Source organism: Pimephales promelas, chromosome 2 (assembly GCF_988280905.1).
Source record: "Pimephales promelas chromosome 2, fPimPro1.hap1.1, whole genome shotgun sequence".
Taxonomy (NCBI): Eukaryota; Metazoa; Chordata; class Actinopteri; order Cypriniformes; family Leuciscidae; genus Pimephales; species Pimephales promelas.
In genome coordinates, this window is record NC_142770.1 from 5,984,198 (window position 1) to 6,011,413 (window position 27,216).

The 27,216-nt window shown below is 35.6% G+C and overlaps 1 protein-coding gene across 2 annotated transcripts; it reads left to right on the top strand.

Annotated features, from left to right (window-relative positions):
* Positions 1-2,169: 2,169 nt before the first annotated feature.
* On the top strand, positions 2,170-25,980 carry LOC148995771 (uncharacterized). Of its 2 annotated transcripts, XM_089120535.1 has the most exons (29): positions 2,170-2,268; positions 2,406-2,510; positions 3,081-3,197; positions 4,330-4,414; positions 7,656-7,851; positions 7,940-9,761; positions 11,162-11,332; positions 11,735-11,905; positions 12,086-12,259; positions 12,502-12,672; positions 12,820-12,990; positions 13,268-13,441; positions 13,541-13,711; positions 13,858-14,028; positions 14,160-14,333; positions 14,625-14,798; positions 14,938-15,108; positions 15,494-15,667; positions 17,658-17,828; positions 18,196-18,369; positions 18,517-18,687; positions 19,086-19,259; positions 19,388-19,552; positions 19,944-20,117; positions 20,201-20,374; positions 21,056-21,229; positions 21,586-21,759; positions 22,899-23,060; positions 23,233-25,980. In XM_089120535.1, the coding sequence occupies exons 1-29, from the start codon at positions 2,195-2,197 to the stop codon at positions 23,276-23,278; spliced, it is 6,225 nt and encodes a 2,074-aa protein (XP_088976661.1). In that variant the 5' UTR covers positions 2,170-2,194; the 3' UTR covers positions 23,279-25,980. The 2 variants fall into 2 exon arrangements, with proteins under 2 accessions (XP_088976661.1, XP_088976665.1); XM_089120539.1 differs by lacking the exons at positions 12,502-12,672; positions 12,820-12,990; positions 13,268-13,441.
* The last annotated feature ends 1,236 nt before the right edge of the window (positions 25,981-27,216 follow it).

Below are 27,216 nucleotides of genomic sequence, written 5' to 3' on the forward strand. Positions count from 1 at the left end.
GGATTTTGAAAACGTATGGAATTACAAAAAAAATGCTGTGCTTTGTTAGAGATGATGAATTAATTTTTGCTAAATGTCTAGAGTAAGTGTTTGTTATTGTTTTCAAATGATTTAGACAATTAAAGTGTTATAAAATTAAACTCTCTCTCTCTCTCTCTCTCTCTCTCTCTCTCTCTCTCTCTCTCTCTCTCTCTCTGTGTGTGTGTGTGTGTGTGTGTGTGTGTGTGTGTGTGTGTGTGTGTGTGTGTGTGTGTGTGTGTGTGTTCTTTGTGTCATTAGTGTAAGAACAGGCTCAAATGTTTCTGTGTCTGTGAAGAGTGACAAGTCAATGGATCACCCACCAGACTTCAGTGAGAAAACACCATCACCAACCAAAAGGTACAGTTTGTCATTAAAATTGTAAAGATTAGCAGGGAAACTGTTGGATGTTTTCAAGCAGAAACTTGCAGTAGGAGAAAAGTCTCTCCTTGTGAGTTATGGTGAAGTGTAAGAAAGCCCAACAATGCCCCCTGGAGGTATCTTTATGTATGTGACTTTTTTGGTGCTTGCACAAGCATAGACAAGCCGGGACATGTCTGATCTGTGTCAGAGGGCAGTTAAGATAGGAGACTGATTTTGCTTTCTTACAAAAAGTGGACTGCTGCATGTTTATTACTTTTAAATGTTTACTACTAAATGTTTACTACTACTACTACTACTACTAAATGGTAGAGTAGACACTGGAGAGACAAATTTAGTGTGGATCAGAGTATAAAACCAGTGTGTAGAATTTTGTATAAACCTCCTTTAGGAAAAAGAGTGGAGATCTTCAGTTGATAATTTTATACGGTGCAGTTGCTGTTAATTCTTTTGTGAGTGTTATTAATCCAAATGTGTGTAATGCGTGTCCTTTCTGTGAAAAAAGAGAGACAATCTTTCATTGTTTTATGGAGTGTATAAGAGTGTTATTTTTTTTTTACTTTCTCGAATTGTTGTTTAGTAAGTTAAATTAAATTTTTACTGTTCAAAGTTTTATTCTTGGCTATCGATATGCAGCAAAGAATATAATAAAATGTAAACTTTTAAATGTTATTATAGGTGAAGCAAAAATGGCAAAATATTTAAGCAGGAGGAACAAAATCGAAGGGTCAGAAGGATGTGAAGTTGTGTCTATTAAAAAACAAACAGGACAAAATCAATAGTGTGGATTGATTTTAAGTTTTATAAGATGATGAAAGACTTCATGTTTTTTTATTATATGATGTTATAATGATGCAGTTTCTTCTGTTGTAGATGACCTTTTATTTATTTTTCTTGTGTGTTACAATGAATATCTACGGTAGAGGATTAGCCAAGCAATAATAAAAAAAGGTCGAGATCAAAGTCATTATAAGGCGAAATTAAACTCGTTAAATTCCGAGAATAAAGTCGTTGTATTTCGAGAAAAAAAAAACTTGTTCAGTTTTGAAAAAAAAAAGTTGATTAACTTATTCAGTTTCGAGAATAAATTTGAATTTCGAGAAAAACGTCTAAATAATCCACACCTTGAGGATCAACAAGTTAAATAATCCGTTTTATGGTATCCTGGAAAACCACTAAACCTTGATGAATCGCTCGTAGGTGAAGCCAGCGATAACCTTGCATTTGTCCACTGGTTGTCATTTCATGTTTGACAAAAGCGAGAACATCGCACAAATTGGATTGATTTTTTCTTCTAAAAAGACCTAGCCGCTTGCAAATTCTCTTTAAAGGTTGTATGCTAATTATTATTAGTCTCAATTAGCTAAAGTTGATAGTATTTTTTTGTTACTGAAAGAAAGTCTAAAATATAGCTTGACTAAGTGATCCAACTCTGCCATGTCCTCTAGCAGTAGGCTAGATCGAACTCTGATCGAATGCGTTATTCTCTACATTTTACATAGACTTTTTTCTTGAAATTTAATGAGTTTAATTTCGCATTATAATGACTTAATCTCAAGATTTTTTTTTTATTATTATTGCTGGGCCCAATACTCTTCCGTTTTACGTAATGTGTATTATTGTGGTTATATTTATATTGGAATTGTGTTGTGTATAAGAATTATAAAATAAATGTTTTGTTAAAATAAAAAAAAAATAATTCTCTCTCTCTCTCTCTCTCTCTCTCTCTCTCTCTCTCTCTCCCTCTCTCCCTGTTCTTTGTGTCATTAGTGTAAGATCAGGCTCAAATATTTCCATGTCTGTGAAGAGTGACAATTCAATGCATGAACCACCAAATCTCAGTGAGAAAACACCATCACCAACCAAAAGGTATGTCATGAGTTTTACATCACAGCGTTGTGTTAGCTAATTTCTCCATCGTGGTGTATGTAATATAACTTCACTGAAAAAGACAATAAACCAAATCACCTGTATATATTTTTTTCTTTCTCTCTGCGTGTCATCAGTGAAAGAACAGGCTCACGTGTTTTGAGCTTTGTGTCTGTGAAGAGTGACCATTCGAAAGGAGACGGCCCTAAATTTAGTGAGAAAAAAATATCATCTACCAAAAGGTATTTCATGTGTTTTACATTGTAGATTTGTGTTAACTGTGATACAATGTACTGTAATAATAATGTCATAAGCTACTCTTTTAATGTCTTTCAACTTTGAACAAAATTGTTTGGCCTTCCTCATAGAGGATGATGTTAGTATTTGAAAGGGTTTTAATATTGGGATTGGTATGTACATTTTCAAAAACATTAATAATTGATAGTCATTAAAAGAAGCAATCAAGTATATAATTAATTTTTACCAGGAATACTGCAAAATGCCCACAGAGAACTTCTGGATTTAAAGTTTACGCAAAATGTTACATCTGGTTAAGACATGGTGTTATGGCTCACATATTTAGCTCTGTGTCTGTGAAGAGTGACTATTCAAAAGGTGAAGTATCAAACTTGTTGCTAACAATAGACTGTGTTAGAGTGTAAATCATTGGCTAGTTAAAACTGCATTTCCCACCAACTCTGTTTCTGTATTGATGAAGGCTGGGTAATAAAAACCTTCTGTTTTGATTGTAATGATAAAGACAACTGTGTTCCTGATAGATTCCATGTTTTCTTTTTTTATGCGTGATTTAGTTATAAAGAGCAGAAGACCACAGTAAATATTGGTGCAGAACTTACGCGATGGCAAGCTCTAAAAGCACAGAAGGGATTGAAGAGTGATGTGGAACTGGCAACTTTTCTTCTCAACAGGTGAGAACTCAATATACCACATTAAACCTGCACTGTTTGATTTACAACATAAATAAGCTTCCATGCCAATGCCAGTTGACTGACTCACTCTAAACTGCAATGTTAATGTTATAGCCTCTGATGGTCCCATTGTCTTTAATATAAGCAAGGCTAATACTGTCATAACCTCAATATAATTAAACTATTTGCTTTTTGATCTGTGGGTAATGAGACATAAGTCATGAGACAATGGTGTAGACAGTTGGCTAAAAGGGACCTACTGTATGTTATTTAATTAAATGTAATGCATGTGTTACACTAGCCTACTTATGTTGCTTGTGAAAGTGGGCAAAAGCCAATCGCTCTGAAAACAACCAACGCTATATCACGACAAATTCATACAAATTCGTACGAGTGATTAAAAAGTGGCTAATTCGTACTAATTCATACGACCTCACTCGTACGAATTCGTACGATTTGTCCAAACCCACGTGATGGGTAGGTTTAGGAGCGAGGTCAGGGGTAGGTCATTCGTACAAATTCATATGAATTGACCAACTCGTAAAATATGTATGATTTAGAAAAAATCGTTCTAATTCGTACGAGTGAGGTTGTACGAATTGTTTCGAATTAGCCACCTCGTAAAATTCGCACACATTGTCGTGAGATCATATTGAACATTTGTTGTAAGTAAAATCCAGTGCCTTGCAGTCAGAACATAAATTTAAGTTAAACTACTTTGCACCCAGTTAGCATTAGCCGGCTGAAGAGGAAATGTGTGTAGCTAAAAATAATATTTTTTCTTGGGTGAATTGTGTGATAATTTTAGTTTTGGCAATTGTTTTCTCTATCTCCTGTTCACTGGTGTGTTTCACTTTTTGTCTAGGTGAAATTATCAAGGACATTTATGCTTGCCTTCATGTTGAGTTATAAATAATAATTGCTTACACCCCAATAGGAAAAAATCCCACTGTTAGTGCTTATCTCAAGAATAGTCTTGTATTGCGTAATGAAGCTAATTCTCAGCATACCACATTTGCCCACAAAGTACTTTTATCCTCAGATTGCTTTGGATGTATTCAAATGTTTTCTGGAAACATAGCATTTTATTTGTGTTTACTACAAACACTGACCAAATCTATTTTCCTAACAGGGTTCAATATGAGAAATCAAACTCAGAATTCCAGAATTACCGCCTCCGTAAGGAGTTCAGTGAATATCGCCTCAGGATCTTCCAGGTAGGTAAACCAAAACTGATATTTAGATTATAACGAGAGATTATGTGTATTTGTGTTGTTTTGGAAAAAAAAAAAAAGTATATTGCTAATCAACATTTCTCTGAGGTGTTTTCTGGGCCCTGTAGGTGTTTTGACATGTTTTGCCTTTTTTTTTTTTTTTTTCCTTATTTCTGTTACTGATAATATTAGCATGGCTAAAGTCTGATTACACTGTATTCATCATAAACTGTGCTGTTTGTATGTAAAAGCCAAGTTTTTTTTTTCTTATTTATTTTCTGTTTTTTATACATACTTTAAATGTGCTAGGCCCCCTCATGCCTTAAATGTGTATTTTGTTCGTTTTGACCATAGATGTAATATTTAAAAAACAACTAATGTATTTACGGTTTCAGTCACACCCCTCCCCCTCACAATGGTTCATTCCACCCGCGCTGTCCGAGCTACGATTGCGAGTGTAGCGTCTCTTGCTCATTGTACTTGCTATGATGCTGTGCAGACAGTAACACACGCAGGCATGTCACATCAAAAATCAGGGCATCAGAAACGGAAAGAAAAGAAGGAAAAAGAAGACTGAGAACGCCAAAGTCGACAGTATGTCGCACAGTTTTTCAAAAAGAAAAGTAACTTGCCCCATTCCTGTAGTCCTATTGCTACATGGCCTGCTTTTATCTAGCTAGCTTGTTCTGAATTATGATTTACATCCAACAATAACATCTCACAAATTCAACAGCCACTGCACACCCACGTCCTTCTTCCTCCTCGTCCCTTGTTCGGCTGAGCGCGAAACTTCACGAAGATTGAAGCCTCACCACATGATGATAACTTTACAAAACAAAAAGTAATCTACACGCTTAAAAAATTACAAAATTAGTTTTCTGTGTATGTGTCGCGTGTTCTGATGTGACAGTGTTGCTGCTACAAAATACATGCTGTCAAACTTGACGTTCTTCAGGTGAATAAAACGCCCCAGGATAAAATTGAATAAAAAATTGAATCCTATAAAATTGAATAAAACGTGTGTCTGTAGTAACCATTGGCTATACGGAGTTAAATATATATTTTAATATTTCATGTTAAGACAACTAAATAGGCCAAATAAAAATAAGCTGATGTTTCCTGATTGAGCAGTTGACCCAGATAAAGCTTGTTTATGTAAATGATATGTCAATATGTGTACATTATGTTCTGTTGTGCTTGCAATTGCAATTGAGAAAATAGATGTTTTCTTCCTTTTATGAAAGCAAGTACATATTTTTATATTTTTTCTTGTTTTTGAACGCTTTGTACTCATCTTTGGACATTTTAACTTTGCAATGTGCTGTGTATCTTTTTTAAAGTATACTGGGCATGTTTATTGGGTTAAATTTTATCTGTAATAAATGTAAGGGGCCCAGAAATAATGGTTAAAGCAGCATGTATGTTTTGAGAAAATTAAGTTTATGCTGGGTTTGTGGGAAAGTTGCTGAAATAAGGCCTTAAAACCCATAATGAATATTTGTTCACAAAACTTTTGGGAACTAGAACTAGAATTGTAGCTATTGTAGCTATAGAATTGTAGCAATTGTAGCTATAGAATTGTGGTGCTTTTCCACTGCATGGTACGGTACAGTACGGTTCGCTTCAGGTCGCTTTAAATGGTACCTGGTCTGTTGAGGTTCCAAGCGTACCGTACCGGTACTAAAATGTGACATGAAACACTGCAGATCACTGATTGGTCAGACAGAATCGTCACTACCAGCGTCACTACTAGCGTCATTGGATTTGCGACACGAGACACTTTTTTAGCAGTATTTTGTTTTGCTGCCATCAGCCTCATTTTAAACACATTTTTCCATCTAGCAGTTAAAAACAACCACATACCGAGAATCAGGAACACCATCTCCTCGATAGTCTCCATTGTTCCTGTGTTGTGGGTTTGAAAATGTGGCGCTTTTAAGATGATGTCATGGCAGTAGAGGCGCGCGCAAATAACGATCGGTCCCACACACTTTGAAGGGGTACTACTGCAGTGGAAACGCAAAGCGAACCGAACTGTTCCGCGCCGAGTCGAAGCGTACTGAGCCAAACCGTACCGTACTATGCAGTGGAAAAGCGCCAATACAGAGACTTGAACAGTCACAGACCTAAACTGTGCCATTCCTGAAACAGTTTCTCTTCAACATTCCTGTCATTTACCATGTCATCAGAATAAAACAGTTTAAAGAGACTTGTCTGAAAGTTTGAGTCTGCAGGACTCACCAGTGGCATCTGGCCCCTGTACAAAACTGTGAACATTTAGAGATCAGGAACAAGTGCTGCACAATTTAGTGATAAAATCTGACTGAGATCTTTTTGGTTGTGATTTGTGAATTGGTTTGAGTTCATGCCACACCATGTGTTTCATGTTCAGTTTTGTTTGTAATAAACTGCACTTGGGTTCTTCTCTACAACTTCCCTTCAGTGGATCATTTACAAGTTTTTACAATTTCACAATTTTCTCAATTAAAATTTACTTTGCAAAAAACTGGGACATTTTTTAAAAATCTTTTTTGCTTTATTTTATGGGGAAAATGCAGGTGGCCTATAACAATAAATAATTAAAAATCAACACCAGTAGGGAAAAATATATGGATTTTGAAGGTTGCAGGAAACCTCTAATACATTTAATACAGTTAGTAGCAGAATAAAAAGCTAGAAATGTTTTGACATGAAATCTGAAGACAATAAACACACGGATGCCACAATAAAGTGTATATATACACTTCATGCCATCTCGTGCATTTTCACAATAATAAATATATACTACAAAATAATATACAGTCTGCCTCATTCTGTGATAAGCTATTTCTGATCCCAAATGGAAGTTGTTTCAAACACTCGACTGACGTTATGAAGTGAGTTTAAAGTAAAACATGTAACGTTTGGTGCGTTTTGCTTTTCAAATGCACATCGTAAGCGACTTTACCTCACAGCAAAAACCTGTCAAAATTTGTTTTTTTTACTTTACAAAAGCACAAAGTTTTGAGTGTACACAAATAAAAGTAGACCCTGATCAGTTTCAAATTATTGTATTCTAATGCAATGTGGAAAAAAAAAATCCACCAAAATGTGTCGGCACGTTCGTCGACCCAAGAGTGTTAATAAGTACATTTATAATGAGTTTTACTTCAATAGTTTTTTTGCATGCTAACTAATGTTCCCAAAATCTCTGTTTCTATTTTTAGACCTTTACTGTTTATTCATATTTAATATTGTTTTTTAGGATCTTGAGAACAAATTAATCATATTTCTGAAGAATGAGCTGGAAAGGTTTAAGAAAATATTACAAAAGGAGAACACACAGTACTTTGTGCTGGACTTCAATGAGGGCATGTGTGGTATCAAAGAAGCAGCTCTTGATATCACGCTCTACTTCCTGAGAGATATGAAGCAAAATGACCTTGCAGAGGCTCTAGAAGGTACAATCTGACATATTGTCACTCACATATTTTTAAGAGAAAAAAAAGGTAAATCCCTTTGTGTTTTTGTTCCTGTTTGTGTATTTAGATGAGCTGGTCCTCATTCATCAGCGACAGCTGAAATTTAATCTGAAGAGGAAGTATCAATGTGTGTTTGAAGGAATTGCAAAGCATGGTGACTCCACTCTTCTGAATAACATCTACACAGATCTCTATATCACTCAGGGTGGTAGTGAACATGTCAATACTGAGCATGAAGTCAGACAGATTGAGGTTGCATTCAGGAGTGCAGACTCACAAGAGATACCAGTTCAATGCACAAATTTGTTTGAATCACCTGAACAGGACAAAGAGATCAGAACTGTACTGACAAAAGGAGTTGCTGGGATCGGGAAATCCGTCTCTGTGCAAAAGTTTGTTCTGGATTGGGCTGAAGGAAAAGAAAATCAAGATATCCGCTTCATATTTCCTCTTCCATTCAGAGAGATGAACTTAAAGGAAGAAAAACAAAGTTTGATTAGCCTTATAAGTCAGTTTTTCCCAGAGATAAAAGGACTAAACCTTGCAAGAAACGATAAATTCAAAGTCCTGTTCGTCCTTGATGGATTGGACGAATGTCGACTTCCTCTAAACTTTGATGGCAATGAGACGTGGCGTGATGTATCGTCACCAGCCTCTCTGGATGTTCTCCTGACGAACCTCATCAAGGGAAATCTGCTTCCTTCTGCTCTCATTTGGATCACCACCAGACCAGCCGCTGCCAGTAAGATTCCTCCCGAATGTATCGACCGGGTGACAGAAGTACAAGGATTCAATGATGCACAAAAGAAGGAGGAATACTTCAGGAAAAGATTCACAGATGAGGATCTGGCCAACGAAATCATTGACAATGTTAAACAATCAAAGAGTCTCTTCATCATGTGCTACATCCCAGTCTTCTGCTGGATTTCGGCCACTGTTCTCCAGAACGTTTTGGAAGAGAAAAGAAATAATGATCTGAAAATATATCAGGCTGATGAAGCCTCCATAGCACTGCAGGAATCAACTACTGAAGACACGCCCAAGACTCTGACACAAATGTACACACACTTTCTCCGCTTTCAGATCCACCAGCAGAGCAGACGAAAGTATGATGTTTCCTTGGATAGAGATGCCATCCTTTCACTGGGGAAACTGGCATTTCATCAGCTGGAAAGAAACAACCTGCTGTTCTATGACACAGACCTGGAATCATGTGGTATTGATACCTCTAAAGCATCAGTGTATTCAAGCATGTGTACCCAGATCTTCAAGGAGGAAAAAGGGATCATTCTTGGTACCATGTACTGCTTTGTTCACTTGAGCATTCAAGAGTTTATTGCAGCCCTTTATGCACATCTGTTTCTAGACATAGAGAAGAAAAGTGTGTTTGATCAAGAGTCTGCAGAACAGGAAAACAACAATGACGCCATGATTGATTTGCTCAAGACTGCAGTGGACAAGGCGCTCGAGAGTGAAACTGGACATCTGGACCTTTTCCTTCGCTTCCTCCTCGGTCTGTCACTCCAGACAAATCGTCCACTCTTACGAGGACTGTTGACACAGCAAGAAGACAATGACCAGAGCAAAAAGGAGATAGTTCAGTACATCAAGGAGAAATTAGATAAAAATCTGTCTCCAGAGAGATCCATCAATCTGTTCTACTGTCTGAATGAGCTGAATGATCAAACTCTGGTGAAAGAGATTCAGACCCACCTTAGCAAAGGAAGTCTCTCATCTGCTGACCTTTCACCTGCCCAGTGGTCTGCTGTGGCCTTTGTGTTGCTGACATCAGAAGACGAGATGGAGGAGTTTGATCTTCAGAAATTCAAGAAATCAGACGAGTGTCTCTTTAGACTGTTGGAAGTTGTCAAAACCTCCAAAACAGCTCTGTAAGTCATTTAATAAAGTAACATTTTTGCTCTCATCTAAAGCCCCGTTCACATTACACGCGACCAAGCGACGCGATACCATTCATTATCAATGGTGAGCGGGTGACTTTCGGCGACACGCGCGACAGCGACCGGTAAGGCGTGTCCAGCGACGCGACAAAGTTGAGAAATGTTTAACTTTATGCAAATGAAGGGCGATTTTCGCGATCGACAACCAATAGGAGTGAAGTCAGTGGAGTGCGTCACTCTTCAGTGCTGAGTCTGACCGAGGCAAGTTGAACGAGAAGCTCATTTTATCAGTCAGAATCTGTCCTATAATTCATGATATATCTCCGTGTACATACAGTGGTGTTCATCGTACTGACTCCGTGACTGAATGGTTTCAGGGAACCCAGATAGACTGGTATTTGCCCTTTTGCTGCAGTTAAATTGCCGCGATAGCAAAGAGCACTCACTGTTTCTCGTTCATCTTTAATATTATGCATTTTATGTACTGATTCCATTTATATTTAAACTTTCCTTACAAAATATTTGTTTGTAGCGGCAATAAAACGTATTTGTTGTCTAACATAGAGTAGCTTCCGTGAATGTCACTCACAAACATTACTAGGCAACCAGAAGTGGGGAACGCCCTCCAGCGCAGCCACAGGCGACCTGCAGCGATGAAGTCGCATTTAGTGTGAACGGGGCTTAAAAAGTACATTTATTAAAATCCATTTATAGTTAATTTTCAATCAACCCCAAGGGACATATTTACTAACAGCTTGCATCAGTGCAATCCCTCTTTTGGCATTAAAAACAACTGTCAAGATTTACTAAAGACACACAGTGAAAAATTTGCACTCGACCTTATTGTAGAAGTTTCCCTTTCAGATGCTAAATTTATGGAAGGAAAGTAAAATGAATCCCGCAATGCGATACTAAGGTTTTCACTACTGAAATTACTGGTATTTCTGACCTTATTTACTGCCCCCCAAATAGCATCTACCTGCTCTTGGTAGATTGCATTGGTCATTATGGAAACAAACAAAATTGATAACACTTACACTTTTATCATCCATTTCAAGTTAATAACCCCCACATTCTCCATCTCGAGACACTTATTACGATGATAATGGCTTGCTACAATACACAAGCACAAACTTGAAATACACTGTATGGCTTTAATGCAAAACTCATTTCCATTAAAGCTACAATATTCTGAATATTCTGTTTTTATCTTGCAGAATATTCAAAATAGTCTTATTAATTATTTGAAATGTTACTGTAGTTCACCATCCTCAGAGTATATTTACCATGAATCTAAAAATAATATATGAAAAATATATTTAATTTGTATTCAGCAAATATATTGTATGTATTCAATCTTATTTTATATTTTGATATTTTCCTTCTTATAGGCTAAATGATTGTGACTTAACAGACAAAAGCTGTTCCGCTCTGGCTACAGTACTTGGATCAGATACCAATCTGAAAGAGCTGAACATGAACAATAATAATCTGCAAGATTCAGGAGTTAATGTGCTCTGCACTGGACTGAAGAATATAAAGTGTAAATTAGAGATACTGGGGTAAGTTGTGACACAACAGACAAAAGGTTTGTTAAATAAAATGGGTGTTAAATAATGTATAGAAATACTATGTATTTAGTTAATGTAAAGTTGAATTTACTAGTAATGGAAATCATGTAGAGTGTGACAAAAGGGCTGTCTTGACGAAATCTAAACATACTGTAAGTGGTCACAGGAGACGTTTAAAATGCATGGTAAAACCATGTGGAAATGGTAATGATTAAGAATAATATACTATATTAATATTCATGAGTACATTAATATACTCATTCAATATATATTAATATACTCATCATGAAGCAATTTGTTGTCCAAATTGTACGTTCATATGACTCGTCTATTTTGCATTCGTTTTTTTTTGTTTTCTTAGAATGTATACAATGAAAAGCTGTTTATTTTCAGACTCAGTAAGTGTGATCTAACAGAGGAAAGCTGTTCAGCTCTGGCTTCAGTTCTCAGTTCAGACTCCTGCAGTCTGAAGTTTCTTGACCTGAGCAATAATAATCTGCAGGATTCAGGAGTGAAGCTGCTCTCTTATGGGCTAAAAAAGGGCTGTAAACTAGATAAACTCAGGTGAGTTCATGTCTAATATATTAAAGGTCTCTGGGCCTTTTATTTGTCTCCATATTCAGTCAGAAGTTTTTGTTTTAAAAAAAAATTATTCATTTGTACAAGGACAAAATTCAGTTTCTTTTATGATTTAATATTCAGGTAAATTCATGTTACATTTTCTGATGTTCATTCCTGTTCTAGACTTTCAGACTGCAGTATTACTGAAGAAGGTTATACAGCTCTGGCTTCAGCTCTGAGATCAAACCCGTCACACCTGATAGAGCTGGATCTCACAGGAAATGATCCGGGAGAATCAGGAGTGAAGCAGCTTAATGATTTACTACAGGATCCAAACTGTCAACTGAAGACACTGAGGTGAAAAAGTGATAATATGCATGCTAACTATTTTTACAGAAACATTATTACAGTAATACAACAAGCTGTTGTTGTCAGTAAATGATGACAGAATATACACATTTGGGTGAACTATCCCTGTAACTTATATTAAAATTTTAAAAAAGCAGACTTTTAGGGTTTTTAGCTTTAAATATTGTTATTCCAAACACCACTTTTAGTCGGGAATTTAATTGAGTCCTCCTTGAACTTCCCCTCTGCAGGTTTTTGGGTCCTGCTGCAGATGAAGCCTGTCAGTATGTGACTGGAATTGTGGGTAGAAACCTGTTAATCGAGAGAGAGCTGAATCTGAGTGATCTTGAACAAGGAGAAACACAAGTGAATCAGATCGCTGCTTTACTGCAGGATAAACACTGTAAACTTAACACACTAACGTGAGTATTTTGTCATTTTTTTATGGCACATTTAACGTTTCTTAAAGAAATCAGGTGACCAAAACACAATGATTTTCAGTAATCACTGAATGGTAACATAAAGTACTTTGTGTTTGTAAATTCTCTCTCTCCTATTGATCATTTTAGGCTGCGTAATTGTGGTCTAACAGAGGAAAGCTGTTCAGCTCTCGCTAAAGTCTTGAGATCAAACTCCAGTTTGAAAGACCTTGACATGAGCAACAATTTGCTGTCCGATTCAGGAGTGAAGAAACTCCAGAAAGGGTTAGAAAATACAAACTGCAAATTGGAGAAACTTGGGTAAGTAGATTAAATTAACAGGTTTTTATCTTGTAAATTACTAAAAACATTCTCTTTTGTAATTTTTTTGTAAGAATTACTCTTGTAAATTTAACAGAAAGAGAAGATTTTTCTTCTGTCAGCAGTTATGATTAATTATTTTTCAATGAACTATCCTGACAAGGAACTAACAATATCTAAACTTGATTTTGGGATAAAATATCCGTTTCAGTTGTTCATTTACATTCATTATATAAAAACATTATAATTATTATTATTACAAACGTATTTTCTGTAGACTCTCAGACTGCAGTATCACAGAAGAAGGTTATAAAGCTCTGGCTTCAGCTCTGAGATCAAACCCTTCACACCTGATAGAGCTGGATCTCACAGGAAATGATCCTGGAGAATCAGGAGTGAATCAGCTCTATGATTTACTGGAGGATCCAAACTGTCAACTGAAGACACTGAGGTAAATGTTCTTGTGGCTCAAGTGGCTAAAATGACTAAAGGCTCTTTCACAAGCATGTGAAAATAAGTAATTATAGTTATGTAAATCCTCTGTCTCCAGGTTTTTGAGTCCTGCTGCAGATGAAGCATGTCAGTATGTGATTGAAATTGTGGGTAAAAATCCGTTACTCCAGAGAGAGCTGAATCTGAGTGATTGTGAACTAGAAGACACACGAGTGAATCAAATCGCTGCTCTACTGCAGGATAAACACTGTAAACTCAACACACTGCAGTGAGTATTGTTTTCATATATTGTTAAATATTTTAGCATCTTAAAGAAATTAGATAGGCAAAGCACAACTATCCTCGGTAATCATTTAATGTTGCCATCAAGTACTTTACATTTGTAAATTCTCCCTCTCCTCTTCAACATTTTAGGCTGCGTAATTGTGGTCTAACAGAGGAAAGCTGTTCAACTCTCGCTACAGTCCTGAGATCAAACTCCAGTCTGAAAGAGCTTGACATGAGCAACAATAATCTGCAGGATTCAGGAGTGAAGAAACTCCAGAACGCATTAGAGAATATAAACTGCAGAATGGAGAAACTAAGGTGAGTGATTTAAATCAACCATTTTTTTATCTATCACAATACATTTGATTTTGTTTAAAGTCGGATTCCTCTAGACAACTTTCCCCCAATGGGATTATGCAATAAACATTTAATTTTTATATATTTTGCAGAATTTCAGACTGCAGTATCACAGAAGAAGGCTATAAAGCTCTGGCTTCAGCTCTGAGATCAAACCCTTCACACCTGATAGAGCTGGATCTCACAGGAAATTATCCTGGAGAATCAGGAGTGAAGCAGCTCAATGATTTACTGCAGGATGGACATTATCAACTGAAGACTATAAGGTAATTAGGTTTGCCCATAAGTTTTAAAAATGTAAAGTCCACTGTATGAAACTAGGTAAAAGGCTCAAATAGTTCAGTGTTGAATAAGAATAACTGGAAGAGGACTTTACTGAATTTCAATTAAAAGAAATTCAACACAACCATACAACTGATTTTCATTTCCCACTCAAGTTGCATGACAAAACATAATCAGATCAATAATTTGAATTAATTATGATTTCTACTATTGTAGAATTGCAAAAGACATCAAATTAATATTTTTTAATACATAAAAAAATCTACCTCATGTAGATTTTTAAAAAGTCCTGAAGCAGAGGAAGCATGTCAGTATCTTACTGAAGTTCTGGGTACAAGTCCATTACTTCTGACTGAACTGGATCTGAGTGAAGATAAACTCGGAGACCTGGACTGGGAGAAGCTCTCTGCTCTTTTAATGGACTCTCATAGCAAAGTGGAGAAAATCAAGTGAGTAAACATGATTTTAGACATTAAAACCTCTCTGTTTATTCATTATAAAAGACTGTCAGTCACATTTGTGAGAAGATATGAAGAACTACTGATTTTATGTATATTGAATAATAAATAATGCTCATTTTGTATTTAGGCTGAATAACTGTGAGCTGACAGAGAAAAGCTGTTCAGTTCTAGCTACTGTTCTCTCCTCCAAAACCATCCTGAAAGAGATTAACCTGAACAACAGCCGTCTGCTGGACTCAGGAGTCAAAGAGATCTGTGAGGGACTGAAGAATCCTGTGTGTGAGCTGAAGATACTGAAGTGAGTACATTTCACTCAACCCCACAGCAATCACATAAATATTATATATTTCATGAATTTGCTTAGAATCTTGAGTCACCGATAACCTCATAATAGTGTTACCTCTAACTAAATGTAATACTAATAAAAACTGTAAAAATCCAGGCCTATAATTACATAGTATCCTAAATCTTGGAAATAATGTAAGTATGAATACATTTATAACTCAGACCAACCATATGTTAAAATTACACTAGTTCTGTCCAATTAATTACTTCACATATAAATTACAGAATACAACTAAAAGTGTATAACCGGCATATCTGATGTGTTCATATATTCAAATTATGGATTTAGATTTGTCAAACCACAATGTTAATTGTAATTTACGTTTTAATTTTTTTAGACTTTCAGACTGCAGTATCACAGAAGAAGGTTATACAGCTCTGGCTTCAGCTCTGAGATCAAACCCTGCACACCTGATAGAGCTGGATCTCACAGGAAATTATCCTGGAGAATCAGGAGTGAAGGAGCTCTATGATTTATTGCAGGATCCAAAGTGTCAACTGAAGACACTGAGGTGAGTGTTCTCAATATAACAAATTGCAATAGATTTAAAACTTTATCTGGACTGGAAGCAAGCATTGATGTCAGTTTAAAAAAATATATTAGTAATAGATTTTAATTCAAATTAACTTTCATATAACGGTTTAATCGGAAATGTTAAGACCCCTAACATTAAAAATAGAAAACTAAATAAAAAAATTAAATTTGGAGCAACACAGAATGCATGTGCCCTGTGGATGTTGTGTCCCTTAACAGACACTGGTAACAGACACTGGTGGTACTCTTATCCCCCAGTGTTGCCAGCCAAAATGCCAGCCATTTTGTTGCAAAATGTTTGCAAATTTTCAGGCTAATTTAGCTACTTTTAAAATGTATTCAGCAATTTTTAGCACATTTTGAAATATATGAACTGCACAAGCTATAATGTGCACTCTAGTGTCATGATGTATGTCATGTTTTCACCATCTGCTCACTGAAATTGAATTATCTATGATCAGTAAACTTAACAGGTTAAATTAGTAACCATACCTGGAAACTCATTCCTTTCCCTTTTCTTAAGAAAATCACATAAATTAAATAATCACATAAATGGTCTATTTCAATGTCAGAATAGTGAAATTTGCTGAAATGTCCATTTTCTTTTTCTTAAGAAATGGTTTAAAAGCAGCAGTTTGATGTTTATCATATTAAAAAAAATTTTTTATCATTTGTAAAGTTTGGAGTTTTGTCAAAACTTCTATTGTTTTAACAGAAAAATTGTCTAAATCATTGTTTATATTTTCATTTAACTCTTTCCCCGCCAGCGTTTAAAAAAAAAGTTGCCAGCCACCGCCAGGGTTTTTGACGATTTTCGCTAAATTTTAATGCCCCGCTGAATATTTTCTTCCATGAATATATGAAGATGATATATATAAAAATAAAGATCTGAGCCTCTGCTTTTAGGCAAAAAAAAAAAACGTTTTTATTTTATCTTCATTTGTTCTTTTTTTATTGCCTCTTGAACAGAGGTAGGTTTTGTCAAAAACACAACATTTTGGACAAAAAACTGAGAAAAAGGTATTTTTTATCAAACAAGTGCATTTAAAAGCAGAATACATTCAGATGTTGTTTCCCTTATATATAAAACTTTCCAAAATAAATTAAAAACATAAATAAATGTAAAATATATCAAATTTCCCAGGATGTAAGGGAAATGTAACTTTTATATTTTTACAATAAAACTTCTGCCTCTGCCTCTCTGTGTTCTACCTGTGAATAATGAATAATTGGAATTACAATAAACAGGCCTAGACACACACACACACACACACACACACACACCTACAAATACATATTACAATGTGGTAAATGTGCACAAAGAGAGAAATAATTTGACAATTACACCTTCATATTTAGACAGCCACACATAAATGCCTGCACACACACACATAAATATTATAGTGTCATAATATTATACGATCTATCTGCGGCACGTCCATGGCTAGAACTTTCTGTGACAACATGTGCATCTCTCTCACTGACTACTTCGTCCCGATCAGATTCAGAATTATCAAATAAAGAGTGATCGGACTCCGAGTCCATTTAACCTCCAGTACTTCAGCCATATACCTCTGCATTGTCTGTCTGATACATTCTCACTACTCCACTGTTTGAGACGATTGCAATCTGTTTCTCTGATCAAAGAGTTGCGCACTCATTCAGAACATGCGCGCGGGTCTTCCTTACCGTATACCACCTAAAACACGGATACCCGGAAAATTCTGTGTTTGGCGGGGATGCGTTTTTTCATAAAACATGGAAAATTCCGTGTTTGGCGGGGAAAGAGTTAATGGTTTAGGATGTTACCATAAATTTGGAATTGGTTAAAACCCATGTTGAATTATAGAATTAAACCATCATAAGGAAACCTTTAAAATGAGCACTTTAAAATTAGCCCTTTAACATGCTAGTAAAAATAAGTCATCATATGGTGGGTAATGTCAATATTCTTCTCCTGTCTGTAGGTTTTTGGGTCCTGCTGCAGATGAAGCCTGTCAGTATGTGAGAGGAATTGTGGGTAAAAACCCATTACTCCTGAGAAAGCTGAATCTGAGTAAACATACACTTGGAGACACACAAGTGAAACAGATCGCTGCTCTACTGCAGGATAAACACTGTCAACTCAACTCACTGATGTGAGTATTGTGTTCATTTATTATTGTATGTTTACAGTCTTGAAGTGTATTAGTTTATGTGTAATGCAATAAGTATATAACAAACTGTAAACTGTGAAAACTGGAGTTTTCTCCAAACAAAGCTCAAATTTACCTGGATAGACTTTTGCGAAATAGGCCACTGAGATCAAACTCCAGTCTAATGCTTCTGTCAGATGATGAATTATGTTTTTCTTCTCTGATCAAAAGATAATAATAAAATGCATTTCAACCTTTTTGATAAAAAATCTCAAATATAGAATATGATATATTAATATATACTACATGATGTATATATATATGTATATATATATATATATATATATATATATATATATATATTCTTTAGACTTTCAGACTGCAGTATCACAGAAGAAGGTTATATAGCTCTGGCTTCAGCTCTGAGATCAAACCCTTCACACCTGATAGAACTGGATCTCACAGGAAATGATCCTGGAGAATCAGGAGTGAAGGAGCTCTATGATTTACTACAGGATCCAAACTGTCAACTGAAGACACTGAGGTGAGTGTTATTAATAATAACGTTCTATAGTCTTAAAACATTACAGACGAAGGAGAATGATCAAAAGACATTCATAAAAGCTTTGATAGTTTTTTTATGAAAGACATTCATAAAAGCAGGTAGTGTCAATGCACTTCTCTTCTGCAGGTTTTTGAGTCCTGCTGCAGATGAAGCCTGCCAGTATGTGACTGGAATTGTGGGTAGAAACCCGCTACTCCTTAGAGAGATGAATCTGAGTGAACGTGAACTAGGAGACACACGAGTGAATCAAATTGCTGCTTTACTGCAGGATAAACACTGTAAACTCAACACACTGATGTGAGTATTTCATATGTTGCAAAATGTTATGTTACGTTTAATAGTAATACAGTAGTTGATAGTTCTATTTTGTCATTTGTTAGAATTAGAGCCACAATAAAATGATTCATTAAAATGAAAAGGCTTTGTCCAAGAACTCCGAGGAAATAAGTTACATCAAACTTTATAGTTAGCTAAACAAGACAATATTTTTTTTTTTAATTATCTAATCATCAGTTTTTTTTAGGTAGGAAACAGGTTGTAGAATTACAGTAGAATATTTTTAGAAATATAAATTCTGAGCTGTATTTGTCACAAAATGCTTTTCAAATGTCACAGTACTGTAATAAGACTCAAACCTTTAACATCAGTGGGTCATCAATGATCTGAGTCATTGTTTTTTCTCGTTCTGTCTTCAGTCTGTGTGGATGCAGTATTACAGAGGAACAGTGTCTCATCCTGACTTCAGCTCTGAAATCAAACCCATCACACCTGAGAGAGCTGGACCTCAGTGGGAATAGACTACAAAACAGAGGAGTGAAAATCTTATGTGACATACTGAAGGATTCACACTGTAAACTGGAGAGGTTGAGGTAACAATGAGTTACAAAATTATATTTGTAAAAACTTCACATCATTTGTGCTTTTTGTGATGTGCTGAAATAAAAATACCATCTCTTCCTTGGTCTGTTCTTATTTTCGTCTCTCTTTCTCAATGTAGGCTAAGAGACTGCGGTATGACATCTGTAGGTTGTTCTGCTGTGACTTCAGCTCTGAAATCAAACCCATCACACCTGAGAGAGCTGGACCTGAGTGAGAATATACTAGGAGTTGAAAACCTTGGTGCTCTGCTGTGGAACCCAGAATTCAAGCTGGAAATACTAATGTAAGTAACATAGTTTACAGCAGCTACAGTGTGATTAAAGTTTACTTTTTATTATATATATTTATTTTAAGACATCATGGTTCAAGTTACATCATATGTAACACTCTACCTTTGTTCATTGATCCTCTTTATATTAAGTGTCTTTAAATGTCTTAGGTGATTCGGTCATTTTTTAAACATTTACTTTTTTTGTTGAAAATAATAAAATGAATGCCAGTCTATTGCTCTTAGTGTTACTGAAAAACTGAAAAAAAGTGTTGAGTTGTACTCGAAATGGAACAAGTGTGATGGTCAAAATTAGACGATGTCAATTAAAATAAAAGTCTGTAGCTCTTCAGTAAGGTGGTTATCATAGATCTAAGTCTTTTCATTTGCCTATATTTGTCTTCAGTCTGTGTGGATGCAGCATTACAGAGAAACAGTGTCTCAGTTTGAGTTCATCTTTGTGTTTAAACCCATCACACCTGAGAGAGCTGGACCTCAGTGGGAATGAACTAAAAAACACAGGAGTGAAGCACTTATGTGACATACTGAAGGATTCACACTGTACACTGGAGAGATTGAGGTCAGTAACATTCACCTAGAATAAAGTGAAGTGTTTGGGTATTTGAATAAATCAGAATTAACTTTTTTTTCATGTATATGTAGGTTCAGATACTGTGATATGACAGGTGAGGGTTGTTCTGCTGTGACTTCAGCTCTGAATTCAAACCCATCACGCCTGAGAGAGCTGGACCTGAGTGGGAATAAACTAGGAGACTCAGGAGTGAAAAACCTCTGTGATCTACTGAGGAACAAACAATGCAAACTGGAAAAACTACAGTTAGTATCATTATACTGTGCTACAGTTACAGTGTGATCAATGTTTATTAAGCTGTTAGGTAATTTTGTGATGATTCAGTATTAGTAGAAAGAGCAATATTTCATATTCTGAAATCAGACAAATTATTTACGGTACTGTGAAGTGATAGAGAAGTGACAGCAGACTAAAAATTAGCATAACATGCATTATACTAGTGTTGTTTGGTCGTTGTCTTTGTATGGTGTTGTGTGTCCTGATTTCCTGGCGCGTTCGTTTGTTCCTGTTAAGTGAAATTTGAAAACAAATGAACTATACTACAGGTCTGTATCCTCGTCATCTGCACAAACCCTGACAACTAGATTATTTTAACAGAATTACAGCACTAATAGTACTTTTGACAACATCTATTTTTATTAAGAAACATTTGTATTTAGTGATGGGAAACTACACTTAACTAAATTGTGATTCATGTACAAAATTACATTGTTTTTCTCACATTAAAAAGTATGTTGAAATGTACATTTTTTTAAATCATTAATATAGTTTATCATATATCATTAATAATGTATTGTCCAATTTTGCCAAAGTGAAGATTGCAAATCCTTAAATCCCAGTTATTCTATATTTGCTTATGGTTATACAATTAATTTTATAGACTTTACATGGATCTGAGTCATTATATTTTCTCTTTCTGTCTTCAGCTTGTGTGGATGCAATATTACGGAGAAACAGTGTCTCATTCTGACTCTGGGTTTGTGTTCAAACCCATCACACCTGAGAGACCTGAACCTTAGTGTGAATGAACTAAAAGATGCAGGAGTGAAGCACTTATGTTACATACTGAAGGATTCACACTGTACACTGGAGAGGTTGAGGTCAGTAACATTCACATACAAGAATCAAAACATGTTTAATCTGACATTTCTAAACCCTCATATACCCTGTGTGACTTGATTCCAGTTTAAATCTTGAGTTTTTAATTGCATTTATAGTATTCGTGGTTAAGTTCAAGTTGAGTGTTTAAAAAAATCACTTAGAATGTGTGAATCTGGCATTAAATATTTAAATGCTGCATGCAACTTATTACATCTGAGTGAAAAAAATCTTGTAAAGGGGGTAAGTGCATTATATTTGTGGCAAATTTTTCACTTTAATCTTTTTGCCAAGAAGATGATATACCTTTATTGAATAAAATATAAAATGTTTGTTTGTTTAATTTCTTCCGATTTAGATTAAGACACTGTGATATGACATATGAAGGTTGTTCTGCACTGACTTCAGCTCTGAAATCAAACCCATCACACCTGAGAGAACTGGACCTGAGCGGGAATAAAATAAAAAACAAAGGTCTGAAGCACTTTTGTGGCGTACTGAACGATTCAGAATATAAATTGGAGAGATTGAGGTGAGAAGCATTTATATCAACAATAAATATAATAATTGCACGTAGTGTTAGGTACGTGCCACCTAATATGGCCTAATAGTCCTAGGAAAGCAACTATCTGTCATTTTACATTGCAGTCTTTTAAATGTAAGTACATTATTTATTATAGCTGTGTGTCATAAAACAGTAGTGAAATATGGTAGCCTACTGTTGTGTATAGGGGAAAAGTATCAAAACACATTTTCGACCATTCTTTAGCAAGCTAAACATTTTATGACCATATATTTTTTCATATATTTTACATTACGTTATAAATGTAAATATATTGCACACTTAACATCAAATATTTGTATATATTGTATAAAAATTGTGTTATATTTGAGAATATATTTCAAAAGTGAACAACAATGCAAATATATAAATGTATTTGGAATATATGCCACATTCACTTTTTACACTGTAAAATAATTCAATATATTTATTTTGTGTATGGGCTTCTAACTCTTCTACTCTACTCAGATGATCAGATCATGGGTGTCCAATCCTGCTCCTGTAAAGTTTAGCTCCAACTTGCCTCAATACAACTGTCTGGAGGTTTCTATAATGCCCAGAATTACCTTTATTAGCTGGTTCAGTGTAATTGGGGTTGGAGGTGAACTCTTCGGGACAGGGTTTATAATTTAAACATTTTTATCATAGTACTTAAATATTGTTATGAATTAGGAAATGGCTGGTATATTTTAACATCTATCAGCCACTTTGGCTGGTAGGCTAAAGATGTCATCACATTTATGTTTGCACAGTAAGATTTCATGGGCAAAAAAATGTTTTGTGTTTAGCTTTACTAAACACAGAGGTCACTGCCAAATCGAGCAAATTTGCATGCTGAGTGAGTTAAACAAGCGTTTTTCCCCTTTCCACCGAAATGGGACTCTTATTCGTGCCAGAGAACAGTATGAGAATTTATCATTTACACATATATTTGTGAATTTAAATATATTATTTAGACTACCATGGAAAATAAAGTGTTTAAAGTTTATGTGTCTTGAATGACATTTCATGGCATGGACATTAATTCACTGAATTAAAAATAGAAATTGTATGCCATGATGAGATGGACATTTGTTAAAGTGAAAGTCTCTTTCTCTGTCTTTTTCCAGCCTAAATGACTGTGGCATTACAGATGTGGCTTGTTTGGATCGGTGCTTGGCTAGGACGAAATCATTGCTTTTTTTAAAAGAGCTTGATCTGAATAAGAATAAGATAAGAAACTCAATGAAGCGGCTCAGTAAAGTGCTCAAAGACTCAGACTGTAACCTGAGGTGAGTAAACATATTTTTGTCATGTCACAATAACACCACAATTAATATGATTACAGGAATTGAATGGTAGTGTAATCTGTTATTAAAAAAGTAGTTGAAATATTGTAGTTGATATTAAATTTATTTATTTTAGACAACTTGGATTATTTTCTCTTTTGATTCCTCCTTCCAGGCTAGACAGCGAACAGACTCTTTTCAGAGCCGGTCCAAAATGCTGAGTGGCATTTTGGCATTCACTGAGTGGACGTGACACCATCAGATGAGGGATCTTCAGAAGAGCTTTGCTTTAGCTCTGTATTAAATATGTGATGACCTACCCATGACCCCATCCCTAAACCTACCCATCACGTGGGTTTAGACAAATTGTACGCCACTGTTGGAGGATGTGATGTCTGTAACCAAAATCTACAGCATACATTATTCAACTATGAACTCTATTTGCAACTAACAAAATTAGCACAAAATAGAAAATCACCTTTATCAGTCACCTTTATTTATACAGTGCTTTTTACAATTACAGATTTATACACAGCTTTACATAGATAAAAGGAAAATGACGCAACAAAATTTGTTTCCAGAAGAAAATAGCGTCACAGTCCAGCATATATATATACATTCTTAAGAAAACTGTGATGTCATCGTCCGGCCAATGGCGAAAAATGCGGGAAAAAAGGTTAAAAGGTGACAGTGGCAATTGGAACCAAAACTCCATCAGGTGACAGAATGAAGGGGGGGAAGAGTTTGTATGAGTTTAAAATCTTCAGAAATCTTCAGAGAATCAGAATAGTGATTTCTACATCTATAATATGGCAATGCATGACAAATAACAAACTAACGTGAAGTTTATTACACATTGTTATTAATTAAATGGTATATTAGTATATTATGAGTATTTAAATCAGGGGTCTCAAACTCAAATTAACTGGGGGCCGCTGGAGATAGAGTCTGGGTCAGGCCGGGCCGCATCAAGTATTCCAAAAAAAAAAATTGTATTTAAGTATTCCAAAAATGGAGCACAGCTGATCCAATCTTTTCAATCTTTATTATTAACGTTTCTTCTGAACTGTTCCTCTGAATTTGAACATTCCTTTCTGTACATGATTGGTTCTTCATGAGCTGTCCTTCTGACAGTTGAAGTTAATTTTACAAACTTTCTTTGTCTTTTTCTTATACACAACATCTTTGTTGTGATGATAGTCATATTTGCTTTTTATTTTCTTTATACAACACTATTATATTGAATGTTTTTTTTTTCTTTTTTCGGAAGGCACATTTCCTTTTATTATACTTAGAAAAACAATTATTGCTTTTGAAATACAAATAATTCTTTCTACACATGTGTCTCAGGCAAATTACTGACTTTGCACATATCAAAGCAAACCTTCTTATCAACCTGTTGGATCAAAGTTCAGTTCACAAATTTTAAAATGAGCTAGTTCCGTTTATATTTCATACTTCAAAAAATGAACTAGTTCATAGTTCTTTTTTTCCATATGTTGCAGCGAGCTTCTTTTTTATTATAGGCTATTATTATTGCCACAGCCCATATACAACCACAGATAACAATTATTTTGTCGACGGGCAGAGTTTGCACAGACATGTAAGATTTTCCCATCCTCACCGACCTCATAAAACCCTTTTTAAATGATCTTCCGACGCCTCCTCGCTCTTCGGTTCACAGACACAAGAATGAACGAGTTCACTAACGTTCATCAGGCAGTAATACAGTAGGCTACGTTCAGTTCACGTTCGCCCAAAATATGAACAAGTTCATGAACTATCGTTCATTTTACAATACATATTACAAGCTCAAAATGATTATTCTCACATTGTTTTAGAGCAGTAATATCCAACACGTCGCTCGCGAGCCTGATTCGGTGAAGCTCGCCTTGGGGCTGTTCACATATCGCGCTCACATATTTTGCACGCTCAAGTTTGTTTCAAATGTATGCGCGCATCAAGCGCGCTCATAATTGAAGCGACGCGCTCATTTTTTCCAGGCGCAGTATATGTTTGTACTTCGTGGTTGTCTATGACAACTATAGCAAAAAAACAAAAACAAAAAAACGCGGCAAACGCAACGGCGGGCCGCACTCACATTAAACTTTAATGTCAAGTGGGGGGCCACAAAATATCACCCCGCGGGCCGCGAGTTTGAGACCTCTGATTTAAATGATTACTAATACTGAGCAAAGAGCAATAGAGCAAATGCGGTTAACATTAACAGAGAGTGACCCTTAATCATAGGAACAGTGTTAATTAACCCCCATTATCTGGAATGTTCCAAGATCCAGATATAAAACGAAAGCAAAAGGGGATAGAGCTTGCCCCCAGTTTAGATTTGCAGAATCTGTGTTTGTTTTTAAATCTCCCTTAAAAACATATTTTTACAGACATTTATTACTTTGTGAAGTCTAGCAGTATCTTCTGGTTGTGTGTTTTTGCATTTTATGCTTTAATGTAGTATTTTCTGGTTGTTTTTAGTGTGCCTTAGAATCAATCTAACTCTTTCGTCCCACACGTCGCAGTCATTGGACTCATCACTCGATGATAAGAAACTTAAATATTACTCAAAAAAAGAGAGAAACTTTTTTTAGAGACTTAGCCATTATACAGTAGGCCTATCTCATTTATGTTATGTAGGCTACATAATATACAGTAGTTATTTTCGTTACTTTATAAGTTGTGTCTGTCTAAATATATATTCTCTTAGTTAGGTGAAGAAAAATTAAGGTAAAAGTTTAATTGTGTTTTGTAAACTAAGACGATGCTTTGACCAAAGAGGCCAGAATGGAGTCTCAGGTGCCATAATATCATTTTGCAGTTTTTCCCAAAGGTATCAGTGTTAAAATTGTACCCAGTAAAAATGCTGAGTAGTTAGTAACTTTGGAAAACCACCAGCCACTGTGGCTGATGACTGTCAGGGTGTGGTGCAGGCTGAGGAACCGAAGGACTCCAGAGAAACGATAAAGATGCTTTTAATATAACTAACAGGCAGGATGACAGGAACACGGGTGCAACACAGCTCACATTAGACATTGACCGACAAAGACTGACTGAATGAGGGAGAACTAAATACAAGCAGGAATTAAACATAATGAGGTGAGAACAGGTGACACAGATGATCAAGACGAGGAACAGGTGGCTGATGAGGGAGTGAGTTCAGAAGTGGAGACAAGAGGATCCTGGGAAGTGTAGTGCTGATGACAAGACAGACTGGTGCAGACGAAGACTGTGACAATGACAAGTGTCAGGCCCTGAATGTAACCCATTTTCATCTAACTGTCAGTTGTCATATAATCATTTTCAACTCAAAGTCAGGACGTTATTAATAACATGCACAAAGCCAATCTGTTGCCATTTGTTGGGTGGGGGTGGGGGGGGGGGGGGGGAGAAGAGAATGACCACACAAATTGCATCCCTGTGACCTATGATATGACTATAACAAGGTTAGAATTTTAAACTGTGGATTGGTATCATTCAACATATTTAAAATCTTAAAAAAGAATCTTAACTTTTAAAATGTTCATTATATGTTCATTAAATTCATTTTTATTACTAATGCATACAGAAGGAAAAAGCTCAACTAACAAAATAAATAAAGGCGCATGAATAGAAACATCTGCACATGTGAGTAATTTTTTATTGTTGCTTTAGTATTCAGATAGTACAGAGATGAAGAGTAGAGATGAAGCAAATATACATATCTTTAGTACAAGGTATTAATCCTATATACAATATTTGGATTAAACTCATCTATATGGAAGTAATTGAACTATTGGATTGCCAAATAACACTCAATTTGATCAGGTGACATAAATCGAAATTGAATGTTAAATGTGGGCTATTTTATTACTATTAATATGTCATTTTTAGATTATTTTGTCATTTTACATTTGTGGACATTCCTATTACATACTATATTACCTACTGAAATAGTGTCACAAACTGCTGTGAGACATGAAGGTTGAGATCCAAATGTAGCTTTAATGAAGGGGCAATCCAGACACGTGATCCAAAATACAGGGTGGACCAGTTCAGGTGGCCATGGTGGACCAGGCAGTTCATCTATGCGTCAGGTAGGCTAGCTATATATGGGGTGTGTTGGATGACGCTCTGATTGGTTTATTTCACTTAACGACCAAACCACACTTAT

Excerpts from the sequence above, each read along its gene's own strand:
- LOC148995771 (XM_089120535.1), top strand. The coding sequence starts at position 2,195 with ATGTCTGTGAAGAGTGACAATTCAATGCATGAACCACCAAATCTCAGT. Across the intron at positions 12,260-12,501 it reads TGTCAACTGAAGACACTGAG|GTTTTTGGGTCCTGCTGCAG; the intron begins GTGAAAAAGTGA and ends TCCCCTCTGCAG. Across the intron at positions 12,673-12,819 it reads TGTAAACTTAACACACTAAC|GCTGCGTAATTGTGGTCTAA; the intron begins GTGAGTATTTTG and ends TGATCATTTTAG.